General features: G+C 34.4%; 1 protein-coding gene across 2 annotated transcripts in view; it reads right to left on the bottom strand.

Moving 5' to 3' along the window:
• LOC144578359 (uncharacterized) overlaps positions 1 to 18,835 on the bottom strand; it is a 99,990-nt gene that overhangs the window by 31,354 nt on the left and 49,801 nt on the right. For both annotated transcript variants that reach the window (XR_013523935.1, XM_078342665.1), the window contains exon 3: positions 10,044 to 10,134. Coding sequence is in view for 1 of the 2 variants with exons in the window: in XM_078342665.1 (XP_078198791.1) it covers positions 10,044 to 10,134 (91 nt within the window). In the remaining variant the exon portion in view is untranslated. The remainder of the gene's footprint in view (positions 1 to 10,043; positions 10,135 to 18,835) is intronic.

Here is an 18,835-nt window from a genome sequence, read left to right as displayed (position 1 = left end):
ATAGGTAATTTGTTTGGTAAAAAATTAATAATGTCTGACTGAGTCACATGACAGAAAGGAGCAATAGTTCAACTTATTCATAAGTCAAGTGAGTTGGCTTAATGACAGTGGGCAACAGCACACTTGTGCAATTTAAATTTCAACCTATGTTAATAGTTCTCAAAGCAAGAATTCTAGAAATCTCTATATTTCTTCCAAGCATAGAAGTATACCAAATGTGAGACAGAGAAGGATTAACTGGGTTTACTTTCCTATCCTATGTGATATCAATATTAGTCTTTGTGATAGACTCAGCAACTCTATTCCCTCTTCCACTTGAGTATAAAGGAAAAGAAAGACACCTGTAGGGAATGTGCTTTCCTGTAACATGGAGGCCACTTACAAAAAAGACTTACAAAGAAAGTGTTGTCCCTGTCCTCAGAAACTCACATTACTCAAGTTCTATAATCTAAGAATATTTGTTCAGTTGCCTAGAACTTATTGCAAATGGGACCAAATTAAGTATCTAATCATTTATCCACCCATCAAGTTTTCTCTTGCACAGCTTATTAGGTGGCCAGCTGTGTCACCATTAGGTGTTATTGACCACAAGTAGGGTTAGATAGGAGAGTCTAATTGGTCACAAATAATAGTTAAAATATGTAGCCCTCAGTTATTTGCCATTACACATCAAAGAAACTCTGATAACACATCTGTAGAAACCCTAATCATTTAAGCCAGCAATTATAGATAGTCTCTTAAACATATATCTACTAATTTCAATACATTTGCTCCTATAGATTAATCACCACTCACATTTACATCAAATAAAAATGATGGGGTTAAAATCAATAAATGAAATACCCCTCAAACTGTCAAGTAGATGCTTAATTTAGAATATATTTTTTCCTCTCCTTACATAGCTTTGCCTCCGTAAGAATAAATAATCGTCTTATAAGAAAACCTCACGATGTATACACAGATAACCAGAAATTTCAAACAAGTTATGTTGTAATAAGGCAGAGTGGCTGTTGCAAAATGTACATATGTTCTTCAGAAGAGCATTTACATGAGTGGCTTTTGATTGTTGCTTTGATCACAGGGTTAGAAGTGATGAAGGAGGAAATCTTATCCACTACAGACTGAGTGTGGAAACCTGTATTAAGCAATCTGATAAGCCTAAGTACAGAACATTAAGTCTCTAGAAATACCTTGCACATATCTGAAATAGCAGAAAACAGAAATCTTCAGCCTTGCATAAATATATTTCCACTTTCAATTTATAAGAGCAATTACTACTATAGGAAAGGATATTTCATAAGGATTAATGACCAATTGAAGGTAATGATTCCTGCCCTCATGTTAGGCTATCAACTCCCTTCAGAGATGAAATCTAATCAATCTGTCATTATTGAACTGATGTTGCATACATACTTCTTTTAAAAAAAAAAAAAAAAAAAAAAACTACCTCATTTTGATACAATCCTCTTGGCAGGACTACTTTGATTGACTTTGCCCCAAAAATTTGCAGAGAGAAATGTAACAGGCTGACTATAAAGCTAAAATACTTGTCTGTAGCCACAATCACACTAATTGTCTGAACTTTTAAACCCACAACTTCTCTGTGACTGGGATTGTTATTTGTAACATGGGGTAACAACTGCCTTTATCCACTCAATAAACATTACTTTGGGAAACAAGCACAAGGCACCACCTAATGCTGGAAATACAACTTTGACGAAGGCACAGTCACTACCTTCAAGGAATTTTAATTCACTGGGGAAGATAGCTGAATAAGAAAGAAATTACAAAAATATGTCAAAACTCTCCCACAATGGTTCAGGTTAGGTTGCAGGGGAGCATACACCCCCTTGCCTTTAGAGTAGCTGTGAGAGGTGACCGGAAGAGCTTGTCCATAGGAAATGACCTCAGAATAGAAAATAATCAGGCTAATATGCCTGTCTTCAAGGCAGAAGTGATAATATATGCAAATGCTTGGAGGTAATTAAAGAAAAAAGGAACACACTCAAGCCACTGCAAGTTGTCCTGTGTGGCCCATTAATTCAGGGCCTGTGTGAAGAGAGACGAGGCAAGAGACCTAAGGAGAGGCTAGAGCATAAAAGTCTCTTGTAAACAATATGAATAGGTCTTCTTCTGAGAGCAATGGTAAATCATTTGTGGGTTTTAAGGGGAACTTAAAATTTGAGAAAGTTAATTTTGGCAGGAGGGAGAGTTGGGCCAGCCTCAGCTAAATGTGTTGGAAAACCAGTACTGCAGCACAGGCAAAATATAATAGTGGCAAGGGAAACAGAAAGACATTGATAGTGTATCAAAGATTAACAAGGCAGTAGGACTTAGAGTGTAATGGGCACAGAAGAATGGGGAAGAAGGTGCCACTTCCTGAGAGAAGGTGAATAGGAAAAACACAGATTCATAAAGGCAGATAAGGATTTCACTATGGAACTTGTGAAGCTGTAGGGCAGAATATCCAAATAGAGATGTCTGCTAGATAGGTAGACAGGCCTCCTCCTGGGGAGAGAATGCTGTGATAGAAATAAATATTTGATACACACATATTCTGATTGAGGCATTCTAAGTGGATCAAGCTGCCTAAGGGATACAGTCAAACAAGCAGCACAGAAAGAAGAGGAAATGCACTGAAAACTAGCTATGTATTACAAACCACTGAAGTTATGGGAAGAGACTGGAAGTACATGAGGGTATGTAGATGAGATAGGAATACATTAAGGAGAGTGTGGTGTGTTGTCATAAAAGTTCTAGTGGAATTTGTTAGTTTTTATTCCCAGCATTCATTTCCTCTTCTTAGAGTGTTAGTATATGAAGTTTGTTATGGGTAAACTCTTCATTCCACTCTCAATCATGCTTTTTAAACTTTACCCTTAGAGTCTAGGAGGTGAATACATGAAATAGGCAAAACCAGTCAGCTCATTCCCTTCATGTCTACAACAACTGGCTCAAGAGAGGGCACAGGACTCAAATCAAGTCAATCAGTGTCAACACATTTCAATTACAGAATTCTGAGTTACCGGGGAAATAGAGTCTTCTGAACTCACGTTGCAATTCTGTGAGCCTGAAGCATATAACTTTCCTCCATCGAGTCTGAGAAGAAAGTCAAGACAAAACATAACCAAGAGAGACAGATCCTACTGACATCACTTGAACCCTTTATCAGCAGGGAGGCGGCGGTTACCATGTGAAGATGTTCATTCTCCCCAACTTAAACCAAGAGTCACTATCCCAAATAGCCTCGTGTTTCCTTCCTTTTCTAACTCAGGTCTACCTAGAAAACTGCTGCCACATTGTCTTTCTTATTTTCATATTTTAAACACTTTCTTCTGACTATAACAGAAATGTAAAATTGGGGGAAATTAAATATTGAAGAAATAACAATGAAAAACATAAAAATTAGTACAAACCTCATCACACAAGAAAGCTGTTAAAAGTCCAATATAAAATAGTATTTTAAATTGTATATAATATTATGATATAACTAATTTTTTTAAAAGACAAACACACACTTCTGCCAAAAACAGAAATAGGCCATAAGGAAATGTGTTAAAATATCAATTTTGACTGTTTTGAATGATAAGAATATAGATAAATTTTCTTTTTGGTATAAGAGTTAACATGTCATCTCTGCATATTACATTAAGAATGAATTTCAGGGTTTTCTTCCTATTCAGTATACTGCGGTTCATCTCTTTCAGTCAGAAACTGGTGAGATCCAAAAATGAGTGCCAGCCAGCATCTATAATTCTTCCTCTGTCTCTAAAAAGGCATAAATTTTATGGTTGAAGTTGTAAGTACTTCAAGATGAAATTGGTGTTATAAAAATAAAGTAAGTACATATATATGTATTTACTGATATATATAATACATATTGTATATATATATGTATTATACATACACACACGCACATGCATGCATGCATGCACACACACACACACACACACACACACACACTCTATACAAAAGAACAGTCCCATGCCTTTATTAGGTAGGTGTGTGGGATTTAGAAATCTCCAACCACAAGGGGTAGGTTATGACACCAGTCCACGTGTTTCAAAATGTTGTTTTAAACAAGTGAGTGTGTATAAATGTGTTGAGGGCTGGATGGTGACATATAGAATTCTCTATGTGATTTTGTAAAATGAACATGTGGTCAGAGCTTGCAGCTCTACAAGCTGTGGGGCTGACACCAAGCAGCTTAGGCAAGTAATTTTTGTAAAGTAAGGAGTACAGTAAAAAGGTTTTTTTTCCTGTTCCTAAAATTAGGGGAAAAAATAATATTTTGCAGAGCTTAAAATTAGTTCTCTGAAGCTTACAGTATTTTTCAATAAGAGGAAATTTTTAAATAAAAATAAACTTCATAGAAAAGTACACAAACACAAAGCCCCAGCATTGTTTTTAAATAAGAAGCTGAACTGTTAATGCAATGCCATCTTAATTTACACATAATTCTCCATTTAGCTGTTTGAAACCTAATAATAAAATAACATTTGAGCAATAAATTATATATCGAAGATTTTCTCTTCTGATAGCCCACCAAAATATCGATTCAATGTGTACTACCTCTCAAAGTCCACATGAGATTTAAGATGACTACTGCATATTTTAATTCCATGCTATAAATTAATGGCTTCAGCAAATATTCTTATATTACATTTCTCTGTACAAGAATTCTTGCAACAGTTGATGACTTCTAACCAGGGCTGATATTAAATTCATGCTCTGGAGAAATATAATTTTAACCTGTCAAATGTTTCAGATTCTTTCCAAGATAGAGCAAGGATTAATTTCACTTAAGGCAATAAAATTTACTGCATAAACCAAAACTTTGTAGAAATTCTGTGAGATTCATTGACTGACTCGACTCTGAGATGCCCTTAGCATGAAGGGTCTATGTTACCCTTCTTTTCAGTCTACTGCAGTCCCTCCCATAATCCGGAGTCCAGCTTTCCACCAGGTGTCTCAGCACGGTCACCCCTTTATATATGGGCTTGTCTCAAGAAACAAAGGAAATTATATGAGAGTTTTGTTTTGCCTTTTAATGAACACATGGCTAAAGTATTAGTTATTATTCAGTATGTATACTGTAATTTCAAGACTCCCCCAGGAAATAATTTACAATATTTCTTACGCTGCTGTGGAGTTGCTCATTTAGAAAAGAAGTGTCTATACTGCTTTGGATAGCATTCACTGAAGCACAGCCTTGTGCAATTTTAGGGGTCCTAGGAAGGTGGCTAAGATTACTTTTTTTCAAGCTCTTTTTTCTCTTTAAAGCCTCTGGGTATTTTTATCACGTTCAGGCCTCAAATATCAGTGGGGTATGAAAGGAGGTGAGAAGGAGGTTCTTCCACTTTGTATCATAGTTATTGCAAACCTCTGGAATTTGACTCCTGTTTGAACTTAGGGAGCAATTAAAATACAGTCATGCCAACTCAGCCCCAGCCAAATGCTTTACACTTTTCTGCTATAGGAATGCTCATCTCTTAAGCCAAGATTCCAACCCTTGTTTGCCCTGGGCTGGAAAGTCACCTCACTGACACAGCTGTTTAGATGAAGTGGAGATAGTAGAGTGGAGTCCTGACCTTTTACTCACGCTCCAGCGCAGCCCATAAAGGGCCTGCATGCAACTTAGGAACTTTCTGAAGCACTATGTGAAAACCACTAATCTAGAATGCTCTTCCAAAGTCCTTCCAGGTCCTAAATATTTGGATTTTATATAACACCATAGTACTGGTTTGGTTTGGGGTTTTGGTTTGGTTTTTTTGCTGGTTTTTTTTGGTTTTTTTTGTTTTTTTTTTGAGCAACATGTTCATCCTTATTTAGTATGGTCCCTCACATTCAAATATATAGGGGCTGCCTTAGGAACCAAATTTCCAATATATTCACTCCATACAGCAGACTGTGGCACTAGATCTTTGATTCATCAAAATGTCCAAAATGTAGTTACCTCTTATGGGATGAAGTAGATTATGGTAATAGGTAAATATAAGTAACTCTCAGAAAGCAAAGTTTGAAGGTATTTTTACCTATTGAATATTCTAGCAAATTTTCACTTTCTTTACATGAAGATCAAAAAGGCCCACACCAATATACTACAGATCCCTGATGCCTGGGTCTACTGCCGAGTAAATACTCAGTTTGGATCCTCTAACTGGACCAGCATATTTGTCTGGAGCTGATACTGCCCTCTGGCTGCCAATGTGAATTAAATAGTTACAGAAATAACAAGCTTCATCACAAGCAAGCAAGTTCAGTTTTGGAACTGAATCTTTGATAAGGTTCTCTGAGAAGCCCTCATTCTGGATCATGAAGTCAATACCACTTCTTACTCTCTTAACAGTATAGCACTTCTAAAGGGCATCATCTCAGTTCTCCCTGTTTGTAGCACGCAATGTTGCCAATGAAAGGAAATTTAAAAAAAAATCATGTTCTGTAAGAATAAAAATAAACAAACTTCATAGAAAATCACAATGAGACAAATTCCTCTACCAGTGTCTCTGGCTTTCACATGTTTTTGCATAATGAAAGGGCTAATATAACATAACAAATCCTAAACTGTTTTCACAAGGAGTGGAAAAAAGATGTGTAAAAGTATGCTCTGTCTTGCTTCCTTCTGTTCACAATGTATCTAAATAAAACAAATGGTGTTCTTGCTCTTTCTGTCTGTTTCCCAATCTGTTTGGATAGTAGCCACCATCCCACAGCCAACGATAATATCTGACACTTCCTGACATCATGAAAGCCACCATCTGTCTATCACCAAAACCCTGTACTTTTTAAAGACTACTTGGCTTGATCCTTAATGAAGCTTCAAGTTGAATGCACAGATCGCTTTAGAAGGAATACAGGGAATAATTGACACAAGGTATCTGTATAAAATCACATTCTCATTAGATTCCATTTGACAACATAAAATGAAATATTAAGACCCCTTTGCAGGCAGAAGAAAACATGGTTTACTTTTGATTGTGTTTCATTTCCGATTTGCCTGTGAAAGTTTAGACAGTGTTGAACACCAGGAATAAACCTAAACTGAAGCCTAAGCTTTAAATTCAATATTTTCAGTCTTGTAAAATTAAACAGTTAGACATGACTTTGCAGTTTGTATACTTGAGCTATGAAAAAAGAAGAAGAAAATCCATCAATTATTTTCCCAGGGCTTGAGAAAATCATGCCATTTAAAACTGAATCAACTTCTTCTTTAACACCTGAACGATTATCCAGGAAACAAAAGAAGGTTCTGTATGTCTTCACTTGTAAATGTCACAGGTGAACACAAACAACCCTGTGCTGGCAATGTCAAGTCACTCTTTGTTTTATGAAACTGTTGTACCTCTATGTACAACAAGGGAGTTAGCTAACAGGGGAGACTGCGGAAAAATATAATTCCTAGGTGATACTAAGTTCTCTCAGAAAAAATAAAGCTTTCAGGGAGAAGACAGAGTAGCAAGTTTCATACACAAGTTTCATCACTGCACTCCAATATTGTGACTTTATATGTTGATTTCACATAAATGTCTTTCTTTTTTCTCCTTATTCCAATGTTGTCCCATGCTTCCTTTTACGAATCTCATAAATCCAAATTTTGTGAAGTCATAGATATTTATTTGATAGTCAAAAGATGTGTATGTATGTAGAATACACACTGTGTTCACTTATAGATGTATATGTGTGCATGTATGTATATAGGAAAGAGAATGAGAGAGCTAGAGGCAGGCACAGAGAAACTGTGTGTGTGTGTGTGTGTGTGTGTGTGTGTGTGTGTGTGTGTGTGTGTTTTAGATCAGCCTTGAGTTCAAATTTTACACTGATGGAAAAACATTTATAAAGTTCTATCGTGAAGTCCTTATGAGAAATAGCTTGGTAAAATATGATTTATTATGTGCTTATACTATGCCAGGTACATGGTTGAGCACTTCATAATTGTCACTTCATTTTATTCTATTTGTTAGGCACTGTTACTATTCTACTGTTTTGTAGAGGTAATTGAGGCTTAAATTAACTTGCTAAAGATCCATCAGCAAGGAAGTGCTAGATCCTGGATTCACATCAAAATGGTGTAATTCAATCCCTGTGCTCTCTCCCACCACCACTATCAGTACCTCTTGCTTAGATTGTGTACCCTGAGAGGCTAGCTATGAGATTACAAAACTTGGTGCAGTAGAAACAAGGGGGAAAGTGAAATCAGAATATCTTCATCCACATGAGTGGCAGCCTTTCAAATCATCATCAAAGTCTAAGCATTTCTTTTTGCAATTTTGCTGATGTTTTGGAAGGACAAGTGATCTAAGCCATTTTATCAGCTTTAAAAGGAAAGATCATATTGCACTTTGCCCCATTTTGGTTATATAGAACAAGCAGCACCTTAACTGAAAAGCAGCCTCATTGCTGTTCTTTGCCTGTCCACTCTACAACACTGTTTTCAGATGGACAGTGAAGAATGAACTGTCCGCTTGAAATGTTAGTGAGGGAGGCAGAATGATTCACATGAGTAGATAGTCTATCACAACACTAGATTCTTACTCCACTCAAAGCACCATGATCTTTAAAACCAACAGATGTTTGGGGAGCTGCAGTCAAAACATTATCTAAGGTTCTTGCTAAGAACCTTATCATGGAAATAGCTGTCATTTTTTTCTCCCAAGCTAATTCAGAATAAAGGGTATATCTTCATATCACTGAGTCTTCTACTTTCTGCTTGTCACCTAACCTACGGAAAAAAGAAACATAAAAATATACACCCTTGAGCCGAAAGATTAGCAAAACCTCCAGATAGTCCTTTTATTGTGTGTGTGTGACTTGAATTGTACCAGGACTCTCCATAGACATTTGATTTTACCCATTAGTTTAATAACATTTAATTGCTCCTCATTTGTTACATTCAAACACATTCATTTCATGTCACACTTCCCTCTACTAGAGAATTCAGACTCATGTTTCTCAACCTGGAAATGGGGTATTGTAGTTTGCAGAATAGAAATAGCACGAGAAAAAAAAAATGAGAGCAGGTTGTTTAAGTAAAAAGTGAATAAATTATTCAGACCAGCTGTTTGGATTTGGAAAGAACTTTTCTGTGTTGATTAAAACCTCTTAATTTGTTTTGTGCTGCTGTGAAAGTGCAGGGTATAAACAAGCTGGGACCAGAATCCTCTCCTCTGCCAAAAGTACCTGCTCCTGCCCAAATAAATATGGCCACCTCAAAATGTCTTAATCTTTAGAATAATGTAGGAAAGTAGGTTTTAATAATGATATACATTTTTCCTTTAAAAAGGTTCAAAGTGCTGATGAAAAGTATATTTTACATTTTTAAATAATGAAAAAATGTCCAGGGATTACAACATGCATCTCCTACAGTTAAAAAAAAAAAAGAAAGAAAGAAAGAAAACAAATGAAATGAAACTAAACTTAAAAATAAATTAATAATTAAATATAAAGTGACTGATAATATTTGTCCATCATCACCCTTTAAATCCTCAGCCTTTAAATCTTAATGCTTCTTTCTATATAGATTTATTATATTCAGGTTTTCATTAATTCTAGCTTACAAATTGTCTTTAAATAAATGTATTTAAATACTAGTCCCTAAGTTTTATTGTAAGAAGTATGTTACGAGATTCTCATTTATATATGTAATATCATAACCTTGACCTTTCTAGCATTCTTTTTAAATATAACACATAATGGATGATACTTAAATAAAATCTTTGTGAGTATAAACTGAAAGCAACAATCTTTCTTTATACTAAATTCCTATAGAAATAGCATTCATAAACCATGTGACTTTAATTTACTTGTTTAAACATTTTTAAAACATAAAAAGCAGAATTATTTTTTAGTCTACTGATGAAAATGGTTTTAAACTTTATATCATAGTAATTATTGTCAATTTTTGCTTCTATAACATTTTTCAATAGTATGCTCACAAAATAAAACACAAAAATTGGTTTTCCACAGAGAATATCCTGGAAAAAGGCCTATATCTAATATTCTTGTTTGGAGGAAGAAACTAGGAAAAACATCTGTCATCTACTTACCAGGGTGTTTTTTTTCTAATAAGCTGTTGTACAGAAGCCATTTATTGAGTATGCAGGCTATTTTAACAGTGCCTTGCAGTATAAGGATGGGCTACAGAAAGGAAGAAAGAGAGAAAAAGCATTCATTATTCATAAATAGTATTCAACATAAACAGCCTCAAAGATATTCATAGAAATACCTAGGGGATAGGGAGCTGTGTTGTGGGCTGTATAACTTTCATTAGTTATGCAAATTTACCCAGGCCAGTTAAATGAAAAAAAAAAAGAGTATATTAAGAATATTTATCACATTTGAAAATATGATCCAACTTTAATCACTTAGGTACTCTTCTAGACATCTATAGTTAGACTTCTTAATTACAGGTAGCCAGTAGAAAAGTAACTACTTTATAGCAAAATACAAATTCTAGTTTCACTGCTTTCAAAGAACCTAGATAAATGTAACACTGTTAAAGGCAAAAAATAAAAAAAGGTACACTGTTGTACAATATATACATGTTTATTGCTGGGCATTTAAAAAAATATAGATGACCAAAAGGAAAATATAAAAAGGCTCCACAAAACATAAAATAGAGATTTTAGTGTATATTCTTCTAGTGTTTTTCTTTTCTACAAATTCTCGGAAAAAAAAGATATATGATCTTAACGGAACATAAATCACAACTATGTGTATCTCTCTGTATGTATCTGCTTGACCCAATGCGTCCAAAGAAAGCGGTTAATTTTGTCTCTGGATGGGCAACTTATCTTTACCATGTTCAATAACTTTATCCTTTAAAGAAATTGATGCCTATTTCAGTTATTCAAAAGAAAATGTTAATAGTAGAACATTCTTCAATAGTTCTTTATCATTATTTTCCCATTGAAATTTTCTTATTTTTCTTATTGGAATATCTGTCTTCATTTCTCTACTCAAAAATCATAGCATTCTGTCAAAACTCAATTTAAGTCACATATCAGCCATAAAACCTTTTAGAAGCATTGTCCTGGTTTCCTGTGATATCTTGATTTTGTGTGTGTGTCTATGTGTGTGTGTGTGTGTGTATTTCTGTTGTCATTTTGTTTTACCTTTGGCTTCCTAGCATGTTGCATGTGGTAAGGATTCTGACGATGTCACTGTTAATGCCACTATAACAATTTCAGATTTTTTTCTAGGTTCCCAATTTATTTTATCCTTTCTTAGCTTCAGTTTCATATTTTTAGGTTTATTTGCCCATAGAATGACTAATTGCTACTTGAATGGTATTTCTTTCCCAAAATTTAAAAAACAAATCTCTTTTTTACAACCAAAGAAATTACAAAGTTTAAGTTGTATGGTAACATGTAGTTTAAATCTATCATGCAAAACGTTATTGGCTTTCTTAGCCTAACAAGTTTCTTTCACCATTGTTTTAATGTTCTTTATCCAGTGCTATACCTAATAAACAGTAGTAAAAAAAATTTCAAAGTTATTATGTTTTTAGTCTGTCCCCAAATAAGGAAAATCTGATAGAGGAGCATGATGACTCTTTTGACATTTTCTCACTAACTTTATAAAAATATAAGCTCTATAGACTTTTGAATTGACTTCACAACTTTCTTAACAATGAATTTCTAAATATAGCCATGTATGTTTTCCATGGAACTATATTAAAAACACCTTGCTATTTAAATCTAAATAATTCAACAATGTTTTAACACCACAAAATAAACAGATAACTGATCATAATGAGATGATGATGATGACTCTTACAGGTTGTGGCATAATTATAGAAATTATTCTACTTTATACCTTACACCTTAGTGCTAAGGAATTGAAAACAGAAACTAACATACAAAGTAAAATGTGATAATTTAACTTAAATGTACTCAAAGATGAAATAAATAATGTACCTAAGTATGTCTATAAAATCTTTGACATTGATTTTTTGAAAAAAATCTTTCAACAAGTAGACTAAATACCAGAGTTTTTAAATGATGTATGCAACAGGTGTTTGTGCTATTATTCTTAAAGAGATAAATGATACTCTGATTTCAGTGTTGCAGTCAAAATACTGCATCTTGCAAAGCGCATATCACAATTTTAAGTTTCTACAATGTTTTACATTACTTGATTTCATCTATTTTAGCAGTGAAGCACATGCGGGAAGTTCCTTTCTGAATTTTACATTTCCTAGTATTTTTCTTCCTCTAATACTGTTTCATTTTACAAATCAAAACAATTGCAATGTGGACATCTGCATGCAGACACTCTCATTTGCAAGAAACTACATTTACAAAAACAAAATGCCAGGAAATGTGAGAGGGAAAAGAGCTGCCACCCAGAATCCTGTAGCTAAGCAACGGGATGTCTTCTCTTCAGTAACCAAATTATCCAATCACCTCCTGTGGGGCCCAGAGCTCTATAGGATTTCCATCGTTTGACTTTAACTTAAGCCATTTCTGGGCTTTTTAACCTCAGGCAATCAACCCTATCTTGTCAAGTTTGTGGGGTATGAATTTCCATCTCAAAACTGGTCACAGCAGTCCTTCTGGAGGTTCTAGTCTCTAACAAACCAGCTTACGGAATACTTTCTAGAACTGATGAAAATAACGTGAATGAAAAAATACTGGTGTTCAGGAATGAGAGCAGCTAAAATGAATGTTGTTTATACATAAGATGAGTTATTCAAAGTCCCAATGAATTTCTTTCCACATGCAGATTTTCTAGTGTTAAACATAAGAAACGGTGCTTATTCCTAAATGTATGCATTAGTGACATAAGTGCTTGTAATAATCCACCAATGAAATTATTCTCTAAAAGAATGCACCGTAACTAAGCTCCCATGGTTTGTTTTTTGGTTTTTTGGTTGTGGTGGTGTTGTTTTTAGTTCTGGAAAACACCTTTAGAGATGTATACATATGGCAGACACCTAGGTCTTCTGGAACCTGGCAAACCACCTATTTTTAGGAACAATGCCATCATAACAGATGGGTGTTAGTGTAGGCATGCCAGGGAATCAAAATGTACATCACGTTCCACTACAAGGGGGCAGAATCTCTTCCAGAAATACCCGTCTGTGCCACTGGCTAAAGGAATATTCCATTGCAACTCTACCTCAGAGCCAGATCACTTAAAACAATAACTTCTAAAGCCATAAAACAGATCCCTCCCTGCCCCCAAGCTTTTTTGGCTTTTGAGTGTAAGGATTCACATTCCACTGGGTAAACTGGAATGGGAGCCATTTAATTGAAATTTTAAGCAGTAAAAAATGCTATCATGGCCCATTTCATTTTTCAACTGAATGGCTTACCTAAATAGAAAATCCATTTTGTGGAAGCAGGTATACAATTTCTGTTAAATAGAACATGGGAGGTCCTTTCTCACTTAACAATTATTTCAAAGTTTTCTTTTTTCCACTTTTTTGGAATCTATAGAAATCCATTTTAAATTGAGAATAGTTTCACTAGAACTGCCCTGCTGAAGGGACTTGTACTGACAGCCATAACTGAACTGATTGCACAGAACCCATCCTTTGGTCCAAGGATGTTCACCAACTCTAGTATTAAATAAGCTATTTGCAGAGTTTCTGGCTTTGACTGGAGTATAAGAGAAACATTTCCTGAGATAATAGATATTTTGAAACTTTATGTTTTTGGTTTTTTGTCTGCCTTGAATATATGAATTCATAACAACTACCAAAGCAATCTTTCATTTTTATAATAAATAATTCATGAGTAATTGGTTTTTATTTTGCTCATGATGCTGAAGCTAAACGTTTTGCTCTTGGGTGATAATGGAAGCTTAATAGGTAGTATCAACTACAAACAGTCTTTAAAAGTTGGCCTGAATATTACCAGCTAAAAATTTGCACTGTTCTTATCTATACCTGTTTCTGTTGCAAAGTAATTACTAGTATATTACATTTCTATGGATATGAATAAATATATTCATTAAATTACTTTAAGAGTTCATCAATGAACATACATTTCCTAATAATTATTAGCATAATAAACACTTTTATTTTTAATAAAATAAAGCATGTATTTTACTAAAGAGTTTTAGATAAATTCTGTGTCACAGAGTAATATCAAGAAGCATTGTACTTTTATGTCAAATCCCACAAGTCATAGAGCCCTAAATGTGACTTTTTAAATTTGTTATTTTTTTTCATTTAGTTCTGCAGGATTATTTTTTGTTCTAGTTGTTAATAAGGAATAAAATCTCTTTTCATAATTATAGCAACAAAGTTTAGTTAGACGAATTAATCAGATTTTAGAAAATGATAGCATAGTAACTCTCGAAACAGTTGTAACTAAATATTTTCGGTACACGTTGTAATACTATATTATTATCTCAAGAAAAATGAAATATGGTTATTAATATATAACAACACTCTCCAGTTTTTTAAATTAAGAATAAATCAATTATTGCTTGTAGAATTTCTAAAACTAATACTTCACCCATCAACCTAATTAGTGATTAAATATTTCAAAAGCGTTGAAAAGCAGAGTGGCATATTAGTTAAGCTGCATCAACTATGTAAAGGTACAATTCTCTTTTTAAATGCCCATATCCCAACTAAATTTCTTCCACAATATTACTATAAAATTTTATGGTGATTAACAGCTGTAAAACAAGACAAAATTTTTTCATCGCTGTTAGAATATACTACTCCTTTTGGTAAACTACTGTGGAAGAAAAAGTGCAGCTGTCACATACACAAAGTCATCTCCCATTGGCTATGAGAATTATCTAAATGTTACTAGCTTTCATTTGCTCTTGTCATTTGCAAATGTGCCAAGTCGACTAGCCTTTCTATTAAAATAAAGACTACCTTAGCCAGACAAGAAATTGGACAGATTCTCAGCTTTGTCTGCAAACATGTAGAGGAAAAATACACTAATGGAAGCAGCATGATTCTTCATTATGGACCCCTCCAGGTCTTGAAAATCATCCAAGGAGCTATGTCATCAAATGTTGAAAATCTTCCAAGGCTCCCTTCACACATACCCTTTTTAAGTGGGGAGTTCCAATCAAAGATTTTCCCCATTGAACATGGAGAGATGGGTTTCTGAAAATAGGCCCATTTTCTAAGTCTAGCCCACTATCTAAGTTCTAGCCAAGCATTGACAAAAGATCCAATATAATATTCTTTTCAGTTTAAGGATGGAAGAACACCTCCAAGGAAGAAGTAACTTACTGTCATGATTTTCAAGGACATATCTTGCCTATTATTTTATGGTGAATTCTGTCTCTGTCTGTGTGTGTGTATGTGTGTGTGTGTACACACATAAATACACATGTGTATATATATATTTTTCCTTCAGCCTTGAGGAATGGGAATATTCCAAGGTCTCTTTGTGTCAAGAATACAGTCACACTTACAAAGACATAATAGACATGTTCCCTTTTTTCCTACAAATATATTTCCAAATAGGAGCCTTAAGGATATGAAAAAAAATTGCCAACAAGACATAACTCCCAGCTTATTGCTTTTATTTTGAAGTTGCATTTATATTTCAAGTACTCTAGTGCATTTTAAATACCAGATAAATAATACAGTATTTATCTGTATACACCAGAATATTATGACCTAACCATTATGATGTTTATATTTTATATATATTAAAATACCTTCTATTTATTCCTTACTATTATAAATGAAATTCATCAAATAATAAAAATTGGAATAGGAAATTATACACCCTAAGTTAAAAACTCAACTTGAGGTAGAGTCTTTGGATACAAAGGAGAAGTTTGCAAGTGTCCTGAGATTGTAGCGACAGAACTTAGGCTCTAGAGAGATGCAAAAGTGCTAATGTCAGTAATGACAGAAATCATATTCACAAGGGAAGAGTAAAGTCATCAGTGTTGTCTCCAGGTCACTTCCAGAACCATAGCGGGCCTCCCATTTGGTTGCCTTTGTTTTTCGGTAGCAATTTGTTCTTCGGAATTTTAAACCACAGTGGTAGTTTGAAGTTGCACACGTTGCTTTTCTGCCCCACCTCTTCTTACGTAAGAGTGTCCAGGTAACAAGTTTTGACAGAGTTTTCAGAGCATCCAGCTGAGCACAGGTAAAATTAATCAATTTTGCATGAGGTGACATTTGGAAGATGGAAATATTCAAGACTGACAAGAGTGATGCAGGCATAGTATCCAAGATGAAAGAATAAGCCGTTGGCTGAATAAGGTTTTCCTTAAGATACCTGCTAAAACTGGTGATTAAAAACCTTTTCATTAAAGTTTGGGAAGTCATGGTAAACTATCTTTTTTGTTCCTCCAACATGATTTATTTCATATCCTTAGTAGTAAAATTAGTCATTGGTGCTTCTGTTTCATCTTTGAGAGTTATTCAGAGTAAAAGCTATAGAAATTTAGAAAACTATGACAAAAAGAAAAAATGAGTCAGAATCCCACTGCCCCAGAGTGACTACCTTGACATACTTTCATCACCATGTTTAATATGGTTGTAATCATATTACATTGCTGTCTAAATCTTTTTTCTACTTACTGTCAGAAAGATTTTACATTTTGCTCATTTTTCACAATGATGCTTTTTAATGACTGCATAATATTCTATTCAGGGAATATGCCACAGGAAATTAAATGATCACTTTTCTATATTTTTAACATGTAGCTTTTATAAATAACAGACTTGTAAATAATTGAATTTCCTTACTCATTTTCTAAAAATAAACTTTTTGCTTGGAAATAATTTTAAATTTATAGAGAAATTGAAAAGATAACAGAAAAGGCTCCCTACACACCACTCACCTGAACTTCAGCTACTCCTAGTACTACCATATTACATTTTAATAGTTCATTCGTCAAAACTAAAAAAAAAATCGAGACATTAATAGTAACATTAAACTCCAGACATTATTAGAATTTCACCAGTTTCTCCAAATAATTTGTTTTAATGGTGCTGCACATTGATATGGAAGAAAAAGTAACTAGACCATGTCTAAATAAAGCTACCAGAAGACAAAAATGGCCTTTTGGGTTATTTTTATCAGTTTTTATATTGCTTAACAAAAGATTAATAATCACCATTAATTTTTAAGGCCAGATATTTTTTATTCTAAAAATCTAATAATTAGTTAAAAAAAAAAAAAAGGTAATAGTAAATAAACTTTACAAGTACAAACAGATATGTTTCTATTCAAATTCAAACTTCTAAAATGTTATCTAGGAAGAAAACTCAGTGATGTGCGAATGCTTTTGGTGTATGTTTGCACAGACGGTCAATGTTTATTAAATTCCAATTACTTGCTCAACCCTCTTCCAGGCACCACAAAAGGAAAATAAGATATATCTAAAATACTTCACTCTTCTCTCAGAAGCTTAAAAATCTGAAAGCCATCAAACCATGCTATGCTCAAAGAAATAATATATACTAAAAAAGATGTAGACAAAGTATCTGACAGAAAAAGGAACATTTTTACCAGAATTTCTGAACTTTCTTTAGAGTTATTTTAACAATTTCTAATACTGTCAAGTTATCGAGTGTTTACTGTGTGACATGAACTGCTGGGCAATTTATTTACTTTCCAAACAACTGAAAACATCTAGCTCTACAAAAACAGCTAATGAAGTGTCCCCACCCCCACCCCAGTTCAATGAATTGCAAGTCTTGGTGCAAAGTTCTGGATCGGAATGAAAACTGATGGGTCTCAGGAAGATGTGTCTGACAGAAAAATTATAATGACTGTCTATTGAGCAGTTATTCTGTGCCAGGCATGCTTTTATGTACTTCACATGTATTAGCTCATATAATCCTCTCTACAATCCTATGATGCAAGATCTACTATTAGCTTCATTTAAAGTTGAAGAAACTGAATCACACAAAGTCATGTAATTGTCCAAGGATGCTACAGTAGTGGGTAGAGGATCAGAATTCAAACCAAGGCTGTCTGATTCTAGAGGCTGAGCCCATTACTATACCTCATGTTAGAGAGGAGAAACTGGGAGGTGGGGGAACTTAGAGGGAAGAGGCCATCAGACAAAAGGGAAATGAAGTTAATTGGCTGAGTTCAAGAGATCCATTGTACAACATAGTGACTACAGTTAATAACAATGTGAGAAATTAATTGGCTGAAATGAAGTAGATGCCTTGGTCGTGAGCTTCGAAAAGGAGGTAAAAATGATTAGATCTGAGACAAATGTACACCAAGTTGCATCTAATTTTCACAATAATATCAGAGTCCACAGAATATTAGAATGCTACTTTGATAATGTAAAGCCTTAGGTTCAAAATTACACGGATTTTCCTTCTGTTTCATATGTCTTCTCTTGATTTAGCCTGTTTTTTAACTTTTTTTTTTGAGATGGTGGGGACCTGCTATGTTGCCCAGGCTGGCCTTAAACTTCTGGCCTCAAAGAGATCCTTCCACCTCAGCCTCCAGAATAGCAGGGACTATAGAATGCACCACTGCACCTGGCTTGGCCTGTTTTAAAAATATTAACACACAACAGATATCCACTGTACCATTTTCACTTATACCCAAACAATGTAACAGCAGTTACAGACATTGATTCAACTAACCTTAGATCTAGTTTCAAATGTTCATAACATCTTTCCTTTCTTTCTATGTGTTTTCCAGTCCATTTTGAAAATGCTCACTACAACTATGTTCTAAATTCTGTCCATTTGTTCAGAATCTAAATAGCAGTTTGTGGCACCCCCTTCCCTTTGGAACAATCTTCACCATTTAATCTTTCAGTGCCTATGCAGTGCTAGCCGTTTCTGTGGATACACAAGGCAGGTAGTTATCACTTGCCCAGGCTTAGCACACAAAACACTCCTTTAACCGGAGCAGTTTGCCACTTG

This window comes from Callithrix jacchus, chromosome 11 (assembly GCF_049354715.1).
Source record: "Callithrix jacchus isolate 240 chromosome 11, calJac240_pri, whole genome shotgun sequence".
Lineage (NCBI taxonomy): Eukaryota > Metazoa > Chordata > Mammalia > Primates > Cebidae > Callithrix > Callithrix jacchus.
This window is presented reverse-complemented; position numbering and strand designations above follow the sequence as displayed.